This window comes from Trichoplax adhaerens, genomic scaffold, assembly GCF_000150275.1.
Source record: "Trichoplax adhaerens TRIADscaffold_37 genomic scaffold, whole genome shotgun sequence".
In the NCBI taxonomy this organism is placed as follows: Eukaryota; Metazoa; Placozoa; class Uniplacotomia; order Trichoplacea; family Trichoplacidae; genus Trichoplax; species Trichoplax adhaerens.
Window position 1 is genome coordinate 105,152 of NW_002060977.1, and position 23,134 is coordinate 128,285.

The 23,134-nt window shown below is 34.9% G+C and overlaps 5 protein-coding genes across 5 annotated transcripts; 4 read left to right on the forward strand and 1 right to left on the reverse strand.

Annotated features, from left to right (window-relative positions):
- Positions 1 to 500: 500 nt before the first annotated feature.
- TRIADDRAFT_62171 (uncharacterized protein) lies at positions 501 to 3,125 on the forward strand (the record flags this gene model as incomplete). The annotated part of the gene is made up of 4 exons (XM_002118096.1): positions 501 to 956; positions 1,634 to 1,875; positions 2,605 to 2,730; positions 3,020 to 3,125. 4 exons carry the CDS (start codon positions 501 to 503, stop codon positions 3,123 to 3,125), a joined length of 930 nt encoding a protein of 309 aa, XP_002118132.1.
- Positions 3,126 to 4,606: 1,481 nt separating this feature from the next.
- Positions 4,607 to 6,671, forward strand: TRIADDRAFT_36785 (expressed hypothetical protein). The gene is made up of 5 exons (XM_002118097.1): positions 4,607 to 4,639; positions 5,405 to 5,507; positions 5,695 to 5,861; positions 5,970 to 6,107; positions 6,286 to 6,671. Exons 1-5 carry the CDS (start codon positions 4,629 to 4,631, stop codon positions 6,602 to 6,604), a joined length of 738 nt encoding a protein of 245 aa, XP_002118133.1. The 5' UTR covers positions 4,607 to 4,628; the 3' UTR covers positions 6,605 to 6,671.
- A 1,877-nt stretch (positions 6,672 to 8,548) lies between these two features.
- TRIADDRAFT_33710 (uncharacterized protein) lies at positions 8,549 to 10,039 on the forward strand (the record flags this gene model as incomplete). Its single annotated transcript, XM_002118098.1, has 4 exons — positions 8,549 to 9,004; positions 9,246 to 9,487; positions 9,634 to 9,759; positions 9,931 to 10,039. 4 exons carry the CDS (start codon positions 8,549 to 8,551, stop codon positions 10,037 to 10,039), a joined length of 933 nt encoding a protein of 310 aa, XP_002118134.1.
- A 1,939-nt stretch (positions 10,040 to 11,978) lies between these two features.
- On the reverse strand, positions 11,979 to 13,266 carry TRIADDRAFT_33670 (uncharacterized protein; the record flags this gene model as incomplete). Its single annotated transcript, XM_002118120.1, has 3 exons — positions 11,979 to 12,164; positions 12,333 to 12,495; positions 12,614 to 13,266. Coding segments are annotated over 3 exons (1,002 nt in total), but the record flags the coding sequence as incomplete, so codon positions are not given.
- A 6,548-nt stretch (positions 13,267 to 19,814) lies between these two features.
- On the forward strand, positions 19,815 to 22,659 carry TRIADDRAFT_51180 (uncharacterized protein; the record flags this gene model as incomplete). The annotated part of the gene is made up of 9 exons (XM_002118099.1): positions 19,815 to 19,842; positions 20,116 to 20,174; positions 21,212 to 21,315; positions 21,543 to 21,633; positions 21,747 to 21,805; positions 21,880 to 21,988; positions 22,040 to 22,139; positions 22,309 to 22,385; positions 22,576 to 22,659. The coding sequence occupies 9 exons, from the start codon at positions 19,815 to 19,817 to the stop codon at positions 22,657 to 22,659; spliced, it is 711 nt and encodes a 236-aa protein (XP_002118135.1).
- Positions 22,660 to 23,134: the final 475 nt, after the last annotated feature.

Genomic DNA, 23,134 nt, shown 5'->3' on the forward strand with positions numbered 1-23,134 from the left:
TCTATGATTCTATTTGATCTGCAATGTCTAGTGCATCTTATAAAATGACCAGGTGTAAAATCAGTCAAATACTCTTACGCTCACACCAGTTGCGACCAGGTGTTTGGAACACTGGTTAAACAGCTCCAGAAAAAAGTCCTCGTCTCCTCCTAGTAGTGCTGTTGAATAACCGTCCATTGTACAATGTACAGTACAATAGTCTCATACTGTACACCGTAGGGGTAAATACTGTAGAAGCACTCAGGTCAAATCATGGATGTCAAGTCCAGCCGAGCTCTACTAGATTCGATTCGATTCAAGACTCAAGCCTCATTAGTACTGTACTATACTGTACAGTACAGTACAGTAAGTTACACTGAGCTTTCTTCCACTTGATCGGCGTTAGTACTATACGGTAACTACAGCTGCTTTCCAATTGATCGCCATTAGTACAACTTCCACTTGAGCTTTTTCCACTTTGATCGGCATTAGTTTCCAGAGTCAAAACGCAAATCGCAGACATGGTTCTTGCAGCATTGATTGATGTAGCTCTTATTTTGCTTAGAATATTGTTGAGTATTGTCATATCAATACTCAGATGCTTTATTCCTGCTCCTAAAAAAGATGTTAAAGGCAAAATTTTCTTAATTACCGGCGGAGCCAGTGGCTTGGGCAGATTAATGGCTACAAAATTTGCTGCTTTAGGAGGAATTATTGTCATTTGGGACATCAATGAACAGGGTAATAAATCGATACAGTCGGAAATTCGAGCTGCTGGTGGGACTGCATACACCTATATAGTTGATATTTGCAACAAAGATAAAATTTACGAAGCGGCCGACTTGGTTAGAAAGGACGTGGGAGATGTGGACTTTTTAATCAATAATGCTGGTATCGTTAGCGGTAAAAAATTATTAGACTGCAGTGACAACATGATATTAAAAACCATGCAGATAAACAGTATTGCGCATTTTTGGGTAAGTAGAATGGATAGCTATTCGAACGAAATTAATTAACCAATACTCTCTTAAAATAATTGCTGTTCATGTAGACAGTCACGTATACGGTATACCTACTTACCTACTGCACTCCCATGTTCTACAGTACTTTATAATGCTCTGGTGCTCATCTACGCTAGTGCTGAAATAATTGTGAATTCGCTTTCTGCCCACCATTCAATAACCTCAGATTAGAATAATTATAAGTATCAGCGATCGAGCAGTTTCCATAGATAATCGTAACATCAGTAGATGCTTCATTACAGCACGATTATGGAGTTGTTATTTCTGTAATAACGTATTTTAGGCTAGGATAGAAACAACAATTTGCAAAGTACACTGTCGTTAGTAGATGGCAACTCTATATTGTACAAGAAGTGACGATAAACTACGTCACTTAGAAGGGTAATTTTAAATGCTAGCTTAGACAGTTAATTAGTAACTTCCCGTGTTTCAAGCGGATACAAGTACTGGTAGAATACGTATACTGCTATACTAGCAGAATATAACTGCAGAACAGTAATTTAACAATATCCGTTTTTTCGTTGGCAATGGATTTATGAAATTACGGCCATAGTTTGTGGTGTTGTCCTAAATTAAGCATGATAATTCTTAAAATTGTTAACTGTACTCTGGATTTATTAATTTAATTACAGACTACAAGGGCTTTTCTACCAAAAATGATGGAGAAGGATGAAGGTCATATTGTTACAATTGCATCAACAGCAGGATTCTTTGGAGTTAATCGATTGATCGACTACTGTACGTCTAAGTTTGCCGCGGTAGGTTTTGATGAATCTTTGCGTGATGAGCTAAGAATTGCACGGTCCAAAGTAAATACAACGGTTATTTGCCCAACTTACATCTCTACCGGAATGTTTGAAGGCTCTAAGTTTAGGTCAGTGTGCGTTTCAATTCTGGTAATGCTTAAACCATCTTTTGATAAAGATGCAACTATTTGCTGTAACAGTACCCATTCTGAAACACTATACTGTACAGTAGTTAAATAAATAATTGCAGTCAAGACCATCTCAGTTCGATTTTTTAAAGTAATTCTTTAACAGACTGTAATATTTTAAATTAAAACATTTTTATAACTAAATTACGCGTGGGATAAGTTGTCACAAAGTGATACATATTATCCAATAGATCACCTCTCATGTACAGACAGTATCATAATTAGGATCGTAGACATTAGAGAAAACTCTAACTATGCTATTATTATGATACTAAAAGTTATAAATTAGTGGTATACCGTACGTATCACTGTATCTTGTTTAGCATCATCTATCGGATTGCTAGTAAAGTAAGTAGCTTGTATAGCTAAATATTTTGTAACGTTAATTTGATATGTTAATACCTAAGGAATACAGCTGTTATTATTGATAACTGTATGTAATTTACGTAAATTATAAGCTACAATAGCTATCTGAGAAGTCGTTAATTCTTGTCGCGCTGCTACCGGAAATAGTACAACACTTATACATTATTTATGCATATAACTATACTCTACTGTATTATTAAGTTCTGTACCTTGTCCAGTACTAAACTCAATGCATCAATCATTTTAAAGTACGAACCTATCAACAATTGTATCAACATAACATAACTCTTTTATATACTGTAGATTTCAGTCGTTAATGCCTGTATTGACACCAGAATGGGTTACCGACCAAATTGTTGATGCAGTTTTAAGGAATCAGAAAATGTTATGTTTACCGAGAACGATACCTATTATGATATTTCTAAAAGGGTAAGTCTGTATGTACTTTGATCTAGATTTCGATTTAGAATCAATCCATGGAGATAATTTATGAGTAGCAATTGGAGCTTAAATGATTTTGCATTGTAACATCATCAATTATTTTACTTTATAATACATGGTTCGGTATTAAATTAATTATAATTAGTTATTTTATACTGTAATTGGGATCTGCATAGTATACAGTATAGTAAAAGTTTAGCAGCGTTAATTTTGTGTACTACATTCATCACTCACTGTACAACTTTTTTATATGACCTTTTTATGACGTTAATCTTAGGCTTTTACCAATTGAAGCAACAGAAGCATTTTCTGACTTAGTTGGAGGTTCCCAATCTATGGAAGACTTCGTCGGCCACACTTCAGCTACTAAAAAGTCCTCTTAATCTAGTTTTAATCACGTTCTTGTATCTTATATACTGTAGATGCAAGAAAAGTTTTAAAACAAAGAGACCGAATTGTCATGAACAATTTATCAAATTTTCAGTCAATATAAGAATGCGCGTGTTTAAACAAACTTTTCTTATTCTCTCTGTTGCATGTACGATAGTGCAATCCACCAAGTAAATGCATAGCAATACGCGTAGGATTATTTGTTTAAGTTAACAGAAATAGTTCAAAACAACTTAAACTATCAGTAGGAAGTGCGTCATCGTATATAAAGTTATTATTATTATAAATCTATATTTCCTATTCAGGGATTAGCGTAGCGGCCTGTATGGCAGATTTTATTGTTATTAACATTATCGTAATATTATCAACTTTGTTGTATGAAGATATTTAAATCGCATAAAGCACGAGTAGTCATTTCAGTAGACTTCCATTAGACATGCTCCTGCCTTTACATATTCTTGCATTGCTTGTTTGAAATGCAAGTTTTTGCTTCATCAAAAAACTTGACAACTTATATACGGTGATAATACGTGGATGCAGATCCGACCAGGTCGGACTTCGCATTTACTTATTCACTAAGTTAAATGAATTACCGTCTTTGTATTTCTGATGAAAGTAATGTAATGATCAATTTATGATATTTACACGTAAATATACCTAATCAAATTAAAGGCAATAAGTTGTTCGTTCGAAATTTCTGTGTAGAGGTGAATTGATACACTGCACGCGAATGGTTCGTCCGTAGCTTAAGGACGTTACAGCTTCGTCGAGAGCCCTAGCTTGCTTGCTACAAGCAAGGCTAATGTACATAGTACAGTACTGTATAAAATTGTAAAGCAGAGGATGGTCGGTTATTCGACAGGCATTGGACGTAGTCTTATATGCGAACAATTGTCAAATCGATTAGCTAACGTACTTTACGATATTGTAACACATATACTGTACGTGAACAATTACCAAATTGACTGATTTTATTCCTAGAATCATGTAAGTAAACAGACCAAAGATTTACTTTAAATCATTATACAGTACAGTATTTGGTCAGCTTTACAAATTCAGTTTGCTATTCGAGCCTTTCGCCACTCCTTTTTTAAAAGTCCAACAGATTCAACTGCTGTACCGTATACTGTACAACTGTACAGTACAGTGTACAGTACTAATGAGTATAGTACTGTACGTTACAGTACATTGTACAGTAGATGTGCAGTGCGGTACCGTCATACTGTACTGTACACTGTACACTGTATAGTACAGTACAGTACTGTACTGTACTGTATAGGCAAAGAAAAAAACTGTCTGTACTGTACCGTACTGTTCCTTTATTGGTACCATACAGAGTACTGTACTGCACCGTACAATACCAAGTCGTGAGTACAGTACAGTACTGTACTGTACATCGTACAGTGTGTACCGTACTGTACGGCCATTGAAATATGCGCATGGGTAAATACGATTATTCACGTGCAAATCGTTCTTTTCAACCAACAGCAATCGAAATGGCGACACGGTAAGTCGATAACTGTAAAGGATCTCTTGTCATCCATGTCTTTTACTGCATCATTTTGAGAAATTTTTACCCACAAATGTACTTTTACATCTTTCTATCGCCTTTATTCATGTTATTTTGTCAATCTTATTCTAAATGATCATAAAATTGAGGTTCACTCTTCATTTTTGATTAAAATAGTACCGCGCATTAATCGCCATGACATACTAAGAACTTACATTAGCTTCTTTACAACATTTCCTATCACTGCCAATGTAGAGCATTGCAATAAATCGACAAGCGAAATGATACACCTGAAAGTATAAGATGTTACATTCTAATTTGTCGTTAACTAAGATTAGAATCAATCTACCATGTCATACGTAACGTAATCGGTAATTTCGCCTATATATGGTGTGCCTACGTTTAGTGTAATAATTATATTTGCCGCACTTCTGTTTCTTAACTTTATTCGTATTCAGTACTTTGCCTTGCACACCATTTTTCGCTCTATTATACCAAGACTGTATGAATTTTTAAACTTACATTTACTTCTAAGGAGCTGTAGTATTCACGTATACCGATTTATTATTGTTAAGTAGGTCAGCAGCAATAGGTAACGTACTGTAAATTGACTTACTACTGTAAGGCGTTTGTAGTGGTTGACCATGCGAAATAGACGTTTTTTGATAGACGTTATTTGGATACATGGTAGACTTTCAATATTTCGTAAGGTTTAACCTAATTGTTTTGCCAATGATTTCGTTAATATTGTGCATCTATTAGGAATGAAAAATTGCCCACCCTCCCGGAGAGCGTCCTAAAGAAACGTAAGGCTCTAGAAAAGTTACGAGCTGAAAAGGAAAAACTGAAAATTGATACCCGAAAGGTTAGTTTGTAGAGAGGCGACTAAAATCTGACTTTAAAGTAAATTGTAGCATGAAACTGCTAACTGTATTGCACGAAAATTCAAGATTACGTATGATATATTCGAAATTTTCCTGCCTTATTTTCATTTGAGGAGAAATAATGGCTAAAAATTTGAAAGTAATTGGTATGATATTTTTAAATGATAGGCCAATAAAAACAAGAGAAGGGTAATTTTTAAAAGAGCTGAACAGTATGTAAAAGAATATCGTCTAAAAGAACGCGATGAAATTCGTCTGAAGCGAGAAGCAAGGAAAGAAAACAACTATTACCTGCCTGCTGAAGCCAAGCTAGCTTTCGTCGTTAGAATTCGAGGGTACACACTATAGCCGATATTCAGATCATATCTAACAGTAAAATTCTATTGGGATGATTGTTATATCCCATCTAATCTTTACCTTTGTACTAAAATCGATTAATCTAGTATCAACGGCGTAAGCCCGAAGGTTCGCAAAATTCTTCGCTTGCTCCGATTACGTCAAATCCATAACGGTGTTTTCGTAAAACTGAACAAGGCTACTATCAATATGTTGAAACTTGTCGACCCATATATTGCATGGGGGTAAGACTAGAAGTTATTAATTAATACGGCTCAATGATGCTGATTCTCTGAATCAGTAACTAATGATTACCATCTCTTGTAACCCGTCACTGTAGTACATTTGTATAATTGATGAATGTAGATTGTACCGTGATAACGTGTTATTAAACTAATTGAATATGCTCAAATCTTTCTACAGTTACCCAAATTTGAAGAGCGTTCGAGAATTGATTTATAAGCGTGGCTTTGGAAAAGTTGATAAGAAAAGAATAGCTTTATCAGATAATGCAATCATTGAAAATAGCCTTGGAAAATCTGGAATTATCTGTATGGAAGACCTTATACATGAGATCTTTACTGTTGGTCCCAATTTTAAACAAGCAAATAACTTTTTATGGCCCTTCAAGTTGTCGTCTCCACATGGTGGTATGCAGAAGAAAGGTAATCACTTCATTGAAGGAGGTGATTATGGAAATCGGGAAGAATATATCAATCAGCTGATAAGAAAAATGAATTAGATTTCTTGTATGTTATATCTGTTAATTGTTTTCGTAAAGCTATCCGAAATAAAACGCCTAAAGTTTGACATCGTCTGTGATGCAATATGCATATATGAGTAGTATAGTGCAATAGAGCACTGTTTACAAGTGCTGATGATAATTTTAATCGACCTAGTTCACCTCTAGCATCAGGGATGGTGCGATACGGGACGCGCTTTATTTTATTGACAGTTTGTATAGAAGCTCTATCGAAAACTTTGTTTTCTATTTATGATTAAACAGTACGAAATTCATCAATCGAGCTACTGTAAGTCTCTGCCTACAATTGCGTCGAATGCGTAAGTGCTAGCTTGTTGAATCTGAACCGGATATTTCACGCCGATACTGTACGTTCTGCTATGTTCTCTTAATCAGTTCAAGTAACGTTAATTCGACCGTAGGGGTTGGAATATAAGAATCATTAATCCGTAAAGTCACTTTGGCAAATTCGTTAATGGAATTTCAATATGTAAACGGTAAATCTAATAATCATAAGCTTACAAATAACGTACAGTATTCTACAGAAATCCTCTCTGGTTTGAGATAAGCGAAGGTAAAAAGCACCCCAGTAGTACTGACCTAGGACATTTTAGTGCAGTGAGACGAGCGCTTCGTACCTCTCTTCTTTTAGTAGACCCTGAATGTCTGTATGCTATTAAATTATTTCAATTATAATTATAAACTTGAGAGATGTGGGTTTTTTCCTACAGGAAATCTTCATGGCGGATCAGGACATACAAATAGTAGCCTATAAAAATCACTACTAAATGTGTTTGAATTTTTCGAAATGTATATGTTACGTATATACGAGTTGTTTAATATATATATTGCAGAACCGGAGTTCTACTGATCTATACCTTGCAGATCTAGTCTCTTCTTTCAACGAATTTATGCAGTACTTATGTGCTAACAAAAAGCATTTCATGGATGATGTACGCTCGATAGAGTCTGTAAAATAAAGCAAAAGTCTATCTATGATAGTGATGAAATTATTTTGATTTTTTGGATCAATTTTTGACAGTACATACGCATATTCTTAAGGCTAAGTGCACTATAGACACATATTTAAGAAAAAAAATATTCAAACTTTGGTATAAGAAACAGGTCAACTTTACTGTACGGCTGAGATTCGAATACGCATATCTGAAAGCTTCAAGCAGATATTTTATTTGCAGTTAAAATCCTTATTACAGTAACTTGTCATATATCATATATGCATATGTACACTAACTCATACCAAGGACTACTGCTCGTACACATTGAATATTAACGTTTAAAATTCGTGCACTTGCTCACGGTCTCATCTTATTTCTAGATCGAATTGACCGCCAACTGATTAACAAACTTTATATATAACCAGAAATGATTTTACTTTACAGTACTCCACAAAGCAGCAACTTGTTCACATACACATTATGGTATACGTAAGTACGGGCCAGTACTATCAGTTGGCGAAATCGAAGCAGTGCTCCGTTGCTAGGGTTCCGGCCATGCGCACATACTGTATAGTACAGTACTATACGGTAGGCTGCTGACATACTGTAGGTATGGAAACTACAGTACAGTACTGTACAGTACAGAACAGTACAGTACAAGTACTGTAAACTTGCCTAACTACTGTAGCTTAAAGTACTGTACTGTACTGTACTGTACTGCACTGTACTGTACCGTGCTGACACTTTACTAACAGATTTACAGTCCATATGATTGGTAGTGACTTGCTAGTGAGCCAAGGAGCAAACAATTTTTAGCGTTAAGTAAACTAGCTCGTTTTATCAAATCTAGCCTGCTATTAAATGTAGTTTCTACTGTATCTTGAAGAAATCGTAATAGTACATATCGAACATATTAAAGAGTTCAATCATCTTTCCTGTTATGTGCAAATAGATACAGTAGAAGGCGTTAGAAATTGTCTCGATAACTATGTTGTTCGTGATTGCCGTCGAATTCTTCTTGACATGCATTCGGTTTGCTTATCATATTGTTATTGCAATCATTTATTCTATACTGCCACGAAAAGCTAAAAATGTAGAAGGTGATATCGTTTTAATTACTGGTGCGGCCAATGGAATTGGAAAGATCGTGGCCAAAAAATTTGCTGACCTAAATGCGACTCTCGTGTTATGGGATATTGACAAAAAGGCCAACGAAAACGTTGCGCGAGAAATCGAGGTCATGGGCAAGCGGGCCTATGCCTATACTGTCGATGTTACTCAAAAAGAATCCGTTTATAAGGTTGCCAACCGCGTCAAAATGGAGGTTGGTGACGTTAACATTCTCATTAACAACGCTGGTATTGTCAGCGGCAAGAAACTGCTAGACTGCGACGACGATATGATAATAAGAACAATGGAAGTGAACATGATCTCACACTTTTGGGTAGCGATATTAACTTTCCTCTCGTATCTAGCATTTGATTATACGTATCTGCTACTATACATGTATATATATAAGCGTATATACGAATAGAAAGTTACAGATTACTAGATGTATCTGTTAATAATCTCTGATACTGTACAATTCTATTTTTCCAGTTTCGTTATTTAGCTAGTTTCATAAATTGTTAATTTAACGTTCCTGCTACATCCCTCGATAATACGTTATTTCCTTATATCTGTAGACTGTGAAAGCTTTCCTACCCGCTATGCTCGAAAATAACGAAGGTCACATTGTTACTATTGCTTCCGCTGCTGGTTTATTAGGTGTAAGCCAGTTAGTTGATTACTCTGCCTCCAAACATGGTGCAATTGGATTTGATGAATCTTTACGCCACGAATTAACCGACATGCATAGTGGCATAAATACGACAGTTGTGTGTCCGTACTATACAGATACTGGATTGTTCTACGGATGCAAATCAAGGTGCCAAATTGCACTTGCTTGCAATACGTTTAAGAATTTTTCAATAATACAGTATTCAAAACATTCAAAAATATGTATTATATACTCAACACAATTTAATGACCTCAATTATTTAAGTCATCTTGTACCTATACCTATACATGTAGATTTCCCAAGATTTTACCGATACTGGAGCCGGAGTACGTTGCTTCCTGCATTGTTGATGCAATTTTACAAAATCAGCACATCCTTTTTGTTCCAAAGATTCTCTCTATCTTCATTTTTCTGAAAACGTAAGTTGGCAGTTAATTAAATTATACAATACTTGGTAACTTCTTCAAAATATGACCTATATCGGTATACATAATTGCCGGCCTAGAAGTAATTTAAATATTTAAAGTTCTTTCTCTTGATTTTATCTATCTGCCATAACTTTCTATTTACTAATATTATTGTTAATTCAGAATTTTACCAACAAGTGCATTTATAGTCCTTGGTAAATTTTTTGGAGGGTTTACGTTTATGGATAATTTCCAAGGTCGTGCAAAGAAAAACTTCAATAGAAAGTTCTGAAACATTCTCATATTAAGGTTGTCATATTTGTCAGCGTATGCTGCACATTTTATCTTTCGTGACGGAAACAAAATTTCTAATACCTGTTCCATGGCTAAACTGTACCTATCGTAGCTGGTAGAATACATTTAGCTGTGTTGACCAATCAGCTATATTGTATGGTTCAATGCTAAATGCATATACGAATAGATGCTGTTGTATGTACTTCTGGCAGCCAGAATATCCTGCGTAAATTTCAATTATTTGTACTAATTTATTCGCTGATAGTAGTGATTAATAAATTGTGATAATACATATAATGCAAATTCTTGTATTATCCTTTACCAGTGAGATGTAGGTAATACAGTATATATGTTATTGTCTGTATTGTATATACACAGGCTCCCACTATTCAGGAGATCACCCCAAATGTAAACATTGATTGCTAATTACTGAAACATCCTGATGTGACTCCGAATGGTACGGTAATTGGCTTCCATTCGAATAACTACGTGCATCTAATATACGTAATGATTCAAGCTTAAATGAAAATATGTAGAATGCACGATAAATTCTTTGGGTTTGAACTCATTCTACTACTGGGTACTAAATTATTTGATATCCAACAAGATGCGTTATGCTTTAAGAAATTAATCTTCCATTGATTAAGGACTATTTGATATATCTGACCTCGAAAGCTGTAGGTCTTTTAACTTCTGATATATGTAAGTTGATCATATATGCCTCTAATTATCTACCTGCTTACGCTTAAATTTAATTCGAATGGTATTTTATTGACTTCATACAGAACATTATGGTACAACAATAGCACATATGTATTTTTGTTTCCTATTTATTGCAATATTAATAAATCTAACAATTGAAATGTGTTAACAAGAGATGTGTAATATTTATAAGTCGAATATATATTATTGTTATACAATTTACAGTATATCCAATAGTTCTTTTCTAATGTATAACATTTGCATGATAATTGTAACCGACTTTTAGAAGTCGGCGGCTTCTGCAATATTTTCACTTTAGCATATCAATTTCAATCTTACTGATTAATCTGGTAATATTGGTTACTAATTAAGCTACAGAACATAATTTATCCTGCTGCTAGATCCAGCAGTAATAATAGGTCCTTGATCATAACTTTAGACTTGGCATTATGCTACAACACAGTATAGCTGGAATCGCTAAAATAAAACAGATAAATGTATTATAACAACAGTATACACTATATTTATAATATTATGTTTCCGTGTTATTTTCAATTTGCGGTATCAATCGCTTTCGGGCACCCAACTGACAAGTCTAGCTATCGAGCTCAAGTAGGTGTAAATTAATTAGTTAGTTTATGTTATGTATCTACAGACAAAGGAACATTGGGCTGAACAGCTATAATGCTTGACGCAACTGAACTAACACTGAAGTTTCTTTCACTAAGACCGGTAGCACTATCAACTCGAGGCAACTCCGGCAAAGCTGGAGACAAGGTGACCTCACGCTGTTCTGCCTTGATTGAATCTCTACCGGAGCAACTCTTACTTCTCTTATTAGGGGAGGGTTGAGGCGATATACTACGCTGAGTGTTCACCTGGTACGTTTTATTATCTCCTGAAGGCAACGCTCTTGAATCACTAGCGCTGCGTTGAATATAAAATTCATCTTTTTCAAGATAAGGATAGTTACTAGCTTTTTCGTGGACGTGGGCAGATGTCGATGATCTAGGTTGGGTAGTATCCATCATTGCAATAATATTGCTAGTACTGGCTGTATCTGCAGTTGCAACGTGTCCACGGAAGGGCTTTTGTACTTGTAATGTTGCAGCTTCCGCAATAGTTTTAGAGCGGCAATTTTCTTGCTTAGAATGATCAATGGTTTTCGAAAATAGTGACTCGACGGCGAGCCTTGTGTCTCTCTCATACGTTTCACCTACCATAGAAGCGTCCGTGCAGCTACCGCTACGACAAAGGGACACCGGTACAACACCATACACATAAGCAAGTAGTATAGGTACACCAATACCAACCGCAACTGCTGCCAGAATGGGTGATACCATAACAGATGCGGAAACTCCAGCAGTTATGGCTATATTCCTTTTATGACGCTGATTACGCTCCTGAAATCTCTCATACACCTACAAGTTCGGATGACAAAAGATAACTGTCTTAATAACGATAGAATATTATTTCTAAATATTTTAGAATAAAATAAAATTTTATCGAATACTTTATACGAGTCTAAAAAATGTATGCCGAGCATTTATATCGGTTTATTATAAACAGTTCTACTCGTATGATGGTACCTTCCGACCAGCATAGATTGGAACTCCTATTATTATAGCGGGCACGCTAATTGTAGCAATCAAACCGATGCCTACAGGAGCACCAATGATGGTTCCTAGCTGCCATAGTATTTTCTTTTTCCTACTCCATGGCTTCTTGCCCCAAAATGTACATCCAGAAGGGCTAGATAAACGATACAAACAATAAGGATCTTATAATAATGTCTTGAAAGGACAGTAACAGAGTACAGTATACAGTGCTAAATTAATTATAATTACTAAAGATAAGTATAAGCATTTACCTTAAGTAATGTAAGTCGGTAATCTCTCGCATGCACAACCAGCAAAATTCGGTAGAACAAACTGAACAGACCATATGGTTACAAGAACCATCATCTACTTTGATAATAAGTGCCGAGCAACGAGGGCACATTTTGATTTGTTCGCTCCCAAGATCTTGAAGTAACTGCCCTGCTTGTGACGTTGACGATTCATTCGTTGCCGAGTTGTTGATTGCGGCGACCGAACGGCTGAGACGAGCAGCATCACAAGTTTGATTGGGATGCCACATCTGCTTACAGTGATAACAGAAATCAGTATTGCATCCGGGTCGTTCACACTGTATCTTAGGGCAACTGGCACAACCAGCAGCTATAACTGCATAACCACAATCAGGTGCCGGGCACCATCGACAGTCCGGATCAGAAACGAGAATTCTTCGAAGAGAAAATTCTTCATATTTTGACCATATATCATTATCATCTAGAATGGACTTAATTTCATTGGGATAGAAATATTCTGAGCATTCAGGGCAAGTAATGTTTGTTCTAGATTCTGAGATTTGCAAGCTGACATATCTTTTCAAACAAGCTGCACATGTTCTATGTTCACAACAAGATAGAATTGGAAACTCGCTTGGGCTTTTAGGAGTGTAACAGATAGGACACGTTAGCATCGATTCATGATTATCTTGAGAAGATTCGTTGGAACAAGAACTAAGGTTATCAGAGTTGCAATTGTTGTTGTTATTATTGCTATTCCTATCATTATAATTATTTTTGTCCTCATCAGCACAGGATGACTGAGAAGTTTTCTTTTTCTTCCATAGATTACGCCAACTGCGTCGTTCTTGTTTATTAGTCATAATTTTGTTTTAACTTATAAACTATATAAAATTGATCAATATTGTACAGTACTATGTCACCAGTTAGACAAATTAAGTTGGTTGAAGTAAAAGTTTTCCGGCTAATGACGGCCCGATGTTGCTATACAAAGCAAGAAAGGAAAAAATAACAATAATGTTCGTTAATGCTCATCCATCAAAGTATATCTACAGTGCTAGAGTACTCAATTTATGCAACAGAAATAATTAATCGTCCAATTTTATACGTGATGCAATACAGTCCATTGGGGCCAACAGCGTAAAGAAAATCTTACCGTTTGGTGATTAAGGAAGCAAAAAAAATCTCTATGTTACAGAACAATGGGCAAAATTATCGGATGAAGTTATTCACTTGGAACGAACAGAAGTCGATTTGGCTATTGTACCGTCTGCTATATAACTTCTAGTATTATATCGCCGGATATTTTTGTTTTCTTATAAGTTATCGATCTACTGTTACTATATTACTTACAACAGATAGAGGCAGTAAGATACAATGAAACTCGTCTTACTAATCGAATCTTTTATCGGCAAGTTAAAAAAAATGGTAACATATATATATATTTGTTATGCCATATAATTCACAGTAATCTATACTCTACTAAAGTAGCAATCGACGATTCCACTGAACTGAAGATAAAAAATTGTTTGTAATTCTCTTTCAACTAGCAGATCGTCGAAAAAGTTTTACTGTTGTAATATTGTAAGGTTTGGTCCTTAATATACAGTATCCTATTGTAGCTCTTTCTATCCTACCTATAGTACTGGAATCTTTAGAATAGACAATAAGTAGTCCAACGTCTCTATCTTCTATTACATGCACAGCATAAGCAGTAACAATATTGATCAGTAAACTGACTATTTCCAAGGCTACCTGAAACACAAGTTAACACTCCAAAATAATGTATTTTCCAGAATTGTCTCCAACGGGGGCGATTCAATTACAACATAGCAAACTCAGCAGCAATCATACGCGTATATAGAATACTTGACGATAAGTTTATGCTGTTGTTCTTTCCATCACCATAACAAAACATTAAAGATTTCTGTCAAATTAGATGAATTCATTTACCCAAATATACAGTTGATTGAACTACAGAAATTGACGACAGAAAGTCTAATAAAGAAATGAAATGTATGGAATGACGTGCAATTTTCTATTCTTTGAGGATATTTTTAGCTTACTCTACTTTTGTTTGTTGAACACATAGATTGTATGGGTACAGACGTACAGTACAGTATGTAACGTCTTGGAATACGTAATCAAGTTACTTATAGTACCGACTTACAGTAAGTCTGTGAAATGAAAGTTATTGTACTGTACAGTACAGTAGAGTGTACTGTAGAGTGATATTAGCTTAACTTTCCGTCCAAAGCACTGTACTGAATACGGTAAAGAAAAGTAAATAAATAAATAATAAAAATAAAATTACAACCATTACTGCATACTGTAAAGCGAAGACAAGATTGCTGCAAGGACTTTTAAAAAATAACGACAGAAAGACCCTTTTAGAAATCCCAGATTGCTTTGATCAGTTTCAACGATACGTTCTCATGCCTGCTAGTCTATATCGATCGATATGTCCTCGACAAATACAGAACCACATATGAGTGTGCAGTAAATTATATGTTTTATACTACTAAATGCAGTCAACTACAGTGCTGTTTAGGGTATTACTTAATGATTTAGCTTAATATAGTATTTCATAATATAATAATCCACTTAGCGGGGAATCCATTTTTTTTTCTAGCAGTTCCAGCTATGTACAGTAATAACTGTATTCTCAACTTATCGTCATTAAAGGAAAATTTCACTACTGTGCAATATATTGTTGGTCTGAAAATTTCATTTATCAACACAGCATTGAAAAGCATATTATAATCATAGCAAATTGTTCGTGTATAATACAATACTGCACAATAAATCATCCTATGGCAGTTGTATGGTATTCTGACAGCATTCTTCTCTTTGCTTTATTTTGTCATGTATAATTACTGCCAATTTTTTAGTTTGTAATAACGGTAATAACTAATCAATTAATTATTACTGTAGTATGTACAGTATACGTGTACTAGTGTACTGTCGAAATTATTAATCGCAATTGCAATTTATCAGCTCAAGCGTAGAAATATGGTATACAGTATACAGTATACTGTACACTGTACGGTATAGTGCTGTATAATAGCAAGCCATGACGCACTCCTAACATAGAAAAAAGATTCACGGTGAAAATTCTAAAGCTGCGCGATCCGATAGTGCTATTACTGTAGAAAGCCTTACATAATACTAATCAAAAAATATCTATCGTCATCGGTTAAAAGAAAAAAAATTGAAGGATTCTGTAAAGTTATAAGAGTATTCGGAAAATCGAACGGTATCCAAAGACTACATGTAGATTTTTTCCAACGGTAAAAGTTGATATATCGTTTACATTAGATAAATAAAAAAAATTGAGATCATCGAAGAGTTTGCATGTCCAGGAATTATACTGCCGTAGTCATACTTATAGTTAGAAATATTCAATTGAGGATCCCACAAAAATTGGGCACTTGAGACTTAATAACTAAAACAGCACCATAACATTTTTGTTTACCATACCGTAGATGTTATCGAAAGCTAATACACAAGCAACTTTGTAAGCGCGAGCATACTAAATTACTGTGATAGTATAATTATGCAACAAATACAACTAAAATAAAATAAAATTTTAGTTTCGTTAACAATTAAATGTAAATTGGACAATCCGCTTTCCCCTCATCGTACAGAATTGTAATACTAGATTTGATCGAGAAAACAATTAATGCTTAACGTCCTGCAATTGCGTTTATCGATAAAATATGCTGGTCCATCGGTGAAATCTAAGGCAAAGTTATTATTTCAAAAGTATACAGTATCAGTATTGTACTTGAAACAGATCACCGGATCATGACAGTTATTAGCATTCATTACCGCTTCACTGCAGCTGCCCACCGTAATACATTGTTGTAATTCTCAGACTCGGAGACGAAGTGGCGAACAGAAAACGAAAGTGTCTGACGGCAATGGATCCAAAACTGATCATTTAAGGAGCAATAATTGTAACTTGCGAACATACAGTACAGTCTCCTGTGTTCTCATATAGTACTGTCTTTACTGTAGTGCAATTCGCTCAACTGTACAGTATATTAGCATATTCGTGTAACTACAGTAAACACAACAACAAAACATAACAGGGACAAATCATGCAATTATCTTCCACTCCTTCAGAGTCTCCAATGTATCACCAAGTCAAAATTGAAATTTTACACAATTGTAGGGAAATCCTTGCTGCTAAACTTTTCATTTCTAGGATATTTACTATACGCTACCAGTATGAACAGTAAATAAATACACGGTGTAAGCTATAAAAATTTTCTTAATAGATCTTTTTATATCTAATTTCGCCCATCCAAATTATTGCAATAATTCAACACGGCAAAGGTATTGTTCGTTTATTTTCTAATATTACTGTACAAATCTTTATCGGACGAAAATATTTAGTCATGTCTTCTTGAATAACTTAAAAGACTATGTGTAAAGGTCTATACAATTTAATAAGCGCAGTCTGTAAATTATCTGATATATACTTGTAATTTCGACTAACAGCACCCCAAACTGGTTGGTCCCAAAGTATTCATCACGTAAGATAAAATAAAGGAACTTCACAAGAATGGAAAAAAATTATATGTGTACTTGAATTCTTTACACGAGACTTTATTGCACATATTGTAATTACTGCAATTGGAAGATGAGGCAAATCGCAAGCATACAGTTCAAATGTAAATACGTTTTTGTAAATGATAGCGTATGTTGTATGCCGAATAATTTGATCACTCCTAACCTACAGTTGGCAACGTTTTCGAGTGGATACAATAAAAGTACTAAATGCCTTATAAAGTAGCATCATAAATCAACTGGAGTAGTACTTCATTATCAATTCATCTCGAGGCGAAGTGCAATTTTTTTGCTATTAAAGGAGTAAAACAAACTCACCTGTCAATCCGAATTTCTAATGGCTTAGCTGAATATACACGTTTTGAGAAAATATTGCCCAAATCAGTCTATTATCCTCCATTTAAGGTCCATTAGCCCAATTAATGATTACACGTTTTTTGGCTTTTCGGGATAAAATTGCTTGAGTAGTATTTGATCACTTTGCTGTCCTGTAAACTGAAACTTCCTCATACAGTACGCCTGCGGTAAGTTTTACTGTCAATGGATGCTAACAGATTTTCACTGTACTGCCATACAGTACATTATACTGTACAGTACAGCGTGGCAGAGGTAGAGTTTCATCAAAGTACAGTATTTTTTAAAGAAAAATATGGCCCGAAAGTGACAAAATGTTATGAAACAGCCTGTACAGTACAGTACAGTACTGTACAGGACTGTACAGTCAATTCATTAATGTTGAGTTTACTGTTCAGTGTTACAATCATTAGCATAAAACATACTGTACAGTACTGTACTATAGAACCATACAGATATTTTTCATGTTGTACTGTACAATGTACTGTACATTGTTACAATCATTAGCATAAAGCATACTATACAGTATAGTAGAATCATACAGATATTTTCGTCGCCTATACAGTACAGTATGGTACTGTAATGTGAGTTTCGTGCAACGTCGGTAAAATGGAGTGAAATGAATAGAAATTTCCGATTTACTGTACTTAGTACTGTAGGTTACAGTATACTGTAGTGTATGTACTGTACTGTACAGTGTACTGTACAGGGTAGGTGGCTACAACTTAGAGAAGTACTGTACTGTATGTCCACAAAAACTAGATGAACATTGAACAGCTCTAGTACTGCACAGTATACAGTAGGCCAAAAAAAAATCGGAACCCGATTTTTCCTACGCAACCATATCAAATCCTTTCTGGACTTTCCATCCTCCTTGTACGTACACTGTACTCAGTGTACTGTTCTATGTGCAGCATAGTACCTTTAAACCTTCTCTATTCTATTTTAGATTTTCAATGGACATTAATTCGTAGCCTTTTTTATTTTTAAGGTTTTACCTGGCTTTGCATACGGTTTTATACTTTACATTTTCAACATGTACTGTACAGTACTTACATTCATTGCAGGAAAAATACGATTGGATATGGGTTTGAATGGCCTCATATACTGTAGCTTAATAACAGTTGACAAAGACAGGAGTGTCGATAATTATTTTGTTACGATAAGGTCAGCATTCGTCGTAGGGATGGATGATTGCGGTCATTCATTCCATCGACATCAATTGCACTTACAGCATTATACATATTGTACGTCTAGGTAATAAAAAAATAATACCTATACAGTATTTAAATACCTCTACAGGCTGAATCAAGAACCAATTGTACTGTACTAGTCCCTTAAATAGAATATAAGCGCAACCCGAACCCGATAAAACCCAATCAAATTGTTGATTTTGTAACTCGAAATGAGTGCAATCGCGATACAAATACTGTATCAGCACAGAAATTGTTAACCCGAACCCCGCCCTCGAGTCGGGTTTCGGGTTGACTTTTATTACGAATCTACCATGAACTTAATATAGAGGTCTTCCTGGTCTGGTCAAGAAGACCTGGACTGAGCAGTGACCACTCTCATGCCGAAAAATGACTTAGTATGAATCTTCCGGGTCTGTTCCCTACATCACTGTTACTAATTTAAATAATATTTACGATCTTATAGAACTGTTTCCAAGCAGAACTTTATAACAGATAATAAGATTCAATGCAATACGAATTACTTAATTTACACTTAGAAAAAATGAATCAATTCCAAAGCCTAGCAAAGCGCTGCACAGAACACTAGTGAACAGCACAGTATTTGACACGAAAAAGCCCGAAAATATCTGTCCGTCCAAGAGCGATGAGTCCAGGTCAACTTCTAGCACTGTAGTCTATAGTGGTTTTTAATAGGTAAGGACATCAATATCGCACGCCTAGGAAAGGTCTTACTGAGTAAAGTGTGCGTAAAGACAAGATTGACTTGATAACGACTGACAGCTCATTTTGCATATGTGGATTATGCGCAAATCAAATATCCAGACCCTTTCCTGATCTACAGTACTCTAGACTGCACAAGTGCACGTCATACAGTGCGTACACGATGCATGCACATCAGCACATGGAGTTTTATCGAAGTTACACTACTGTATACAACAGCAGTTATTACTGTATTGTACAGCGTACACTGTACTGTAGTAAATGCATTACTGCAAGCATGCGAAGGCGATCGTTGATTGATCTCAATTATTACTGTATGTATATTGCGAGGTCATTTAGTACTTGTAATACTGTCCTAGAAATAGAAATAGTAAATAATGCCGAAGTCTAAAAGGAATAAAATTGGTAAGTATGGAGTAAATTGACCTCAACTCTGTACTATAGTCGAATAACGCGAGTTGATAGTGTGACAATGAATGTTGTTCGCGTATACATATTGCAGAATTTTGAATGCAATGCTACTGCAGATCGTGCATGATACTCGTCTTGCAGGCCAATCCTTTCCAATGGAGAGGTGACTGCTTGCAAGTACTGCAAACACTCTTCGATAGGAATTTACCCAAAGTATGACCATTACCAATTGATTTTTACATTCTGATTTATTTTTACAAAATGCAGTTTCCTTAACTAAAACCAAAGGAAAGAATTTTGATCATAAGAAAGATTTAATAGAGCAGGTTTGTACAATCATTACTTATAAGTATAAAATGAGATTGATGCTGAAATTATAATTGCTCATTTTAATGCAAGTTATTACAATTGAAAGTACTTTAGAACACTACTTATCCTGGTGCTACCTTCTTTTAATCTTACTCAACTCACTACAGTTTCATAATCGGATTTGTGCAATCCTATAGTTGGCTACCCACTGTCTGTTTTGAGAGTAGTTGATCGTATCTGTGCATTACTCTATTTCGTACATGTACGCATATAACACTATTTATCCTGGTACTACCTTCTTTTAATCTTACTCAACTCACTACAGTTTCATAATCGGATTTGTGCAATCCTATAGTTGGCTACCCACTGTCTGTTTTGAGAGTAGTTGATCGTATCTGTGCATTACTCTATTTCGTACATGTATGCATATAACACTATTTATCCTGCAACTACCTCCTTTTTATCTTACTCAACTTACTGCAACTTCGTAACCTGATTTATGCAATGCTGTAGTTGGCTACATCTGCCTAGTTTCAGAGTAGTTGATCGTATCGGTGCCTTACTCTATTTCATACTTGTACGTGTATAACACTATTGATCATGGTGTTTTCTCCTTTTTATCTTATTCAACTTACTGCAATTTCGTTATCTGATTGATGCAATGCTGTAGTCGGCTACCACTGCCTATAATGAGAGCAGTTGATCGTATCTGTACTTTTTCGTATTGTACATTGTACGTCTTGCAGTTTCGAGATTTGAAGCTAACTAATACAACGTTATGCGTGAATTCGTGAGTTGGATAACTAACTTACGAATTACGACATAATACTGTAGAATAGAAAAGTTTGAACATTATTGCAGCATACAGTACTGTATAATAACATACTAGACGATAATTAAGAATATATTAGATAAACATAAAATTGTAAAACATGTACTGCATATTTTCATAAATCCATTTTTTGCCTACGGTAATGTGATTTAGGATGCTTTGGATATTATTATCTACGAAAGATAACTATACGTTCTTACCATTACCTTAAATCTATTTCAGATCCGAACGTGCGCGGATAATTATCAGCATGCCTTTGTCTTCTCTGTAGAAAATATGAGAAATAACAAGTTGAAAGAAGTTCGGAACTTATGGAAGGACAGCAGGTATGGTGCAATGTAAAAAGGTTTATTAAATTGTTAATAACTCTACTCATTATGAGACAGAATTAATATAGACTGTACTACTTTCTATGATCTAGCTATTTTACACCATGTTAATACGCTTGCTTATATGAGCTACTTTTGATACTGCTCAGTGTGCTTAGTTCGATAGCTCTCAATTATGTATATGATCTTTGCTTTTAATTAAATTGTTCGATACTGTTGAACAGATTTTTCTTAGGCAAGAATAATATTGCACAAATAGCCTTGGGACGAAGCGTACAAGACGAATACAAGGACGGCCTTCATCATATAGCCAAGGTAAGTCGAAATAGCAACGAAATAGCTATACGAAATAGGTAATAATTTTAGAGACAGTTACGTACGTATTTGTAACGGTTAACAACTAATTTCTTCGTGCCATTAATTTGCAGAAATTAAAAGGAAATGTGGGATTACTATTTACTAACTGCAACAAAGACGAAGCTATTCAGTAAGATGATCCCGCTTACTAGTTCAAAGCGGTCATCGAGTCATTGACTTAGCGATCGATATTATTTCTTATAGATGGTTCAGTAAATTCGCTGAAAATGACTATGCCAGAGCTGGATTTGAGGCAACACTGGATGTAGAATTGCCCGAAGGCAAGTCAAAAATTGTATCGACTAATAATAGCGTATGATGTTAAAGCAAAATATCATTAAATTTTACAAAAATCTGATCTTAGTCTTATTTTAATGGCATGACGACAGGTCCCATTGATCAGTTTCCTCATTCTATGGAACCGTACCTACGCCAGCTGGGAATGCCAACATGTTTAAAAAAAGGTCATCTTGTGGACAGTAATTAGTGCTTATGAACTAACTTCGCCAGATTAATTTTCCTATCTCTTTAGAAATCGACATAATAACAGCTATCAATTAGCTATCATTTTTTCATGGAGTTCATATGAGAACTTTATCGATTGCGTAACTATGATTGTTCTTCATTAACTAGGCATAGTAACCTTATCCACTAATTATACTGTATGTAAAGTAGGAGATAAGTTAACACCGGAACAAGCCAAAGTATTGGTAGGAATAATAAGACAACGTTAAAATAATTTATCCGCTCTACGTCTTTATGATAGATGTAGCTGAGATGTAAAATAAATGTAATCATTATTACATATAGATAAGGAATATATGTACATATGATAAATATTATGCATTTACAAGGAGATTCTAACATAAAGCGGTAACCGCTTGTTCGTTTGTTTGCTAGAAATTATTCAATATTCCTTTGGCTACGTTCAGAGTACAGCTACTATCGATATGGTCTGCCGACGGTTTATTTGAAGATTTATAAAATTTTTTCTCAGTAAACATATTTTTTATCTTTTACTTGAATCGACACTAAAAGTACAAGATTAATTTTGTGCTTACGAAATTAATAATAAAAAGACAAAATGCATATTTACTATTTGTAAGCTTGCAATTCATTCAGTCAAATATGAAACTTTAGCTCTGAAGGATTACAAAGATTGCACGTCGAGAATATATTTAGTTTCAATAAATTGTTCTCCAACGCATGGGTAAACATTATGATTTATACTAGTTATCCCTTTGCCAGCCTACATCACTTATGTCGAAATTATATACATACCATACGCAAAGTGATATTTCCGGAATTGAGTTCGAATTGGATTCCACATTTCACATTACTTTGCAGTTACTAGCTTTCATTGAAAGTAATGATAACGTAAAATTTGAATTAAATTTATTGAGTTATCATCGAAAATCTTTTTGTTATATCTGCTAAGGTGTAAAATTTATTAGTCAGT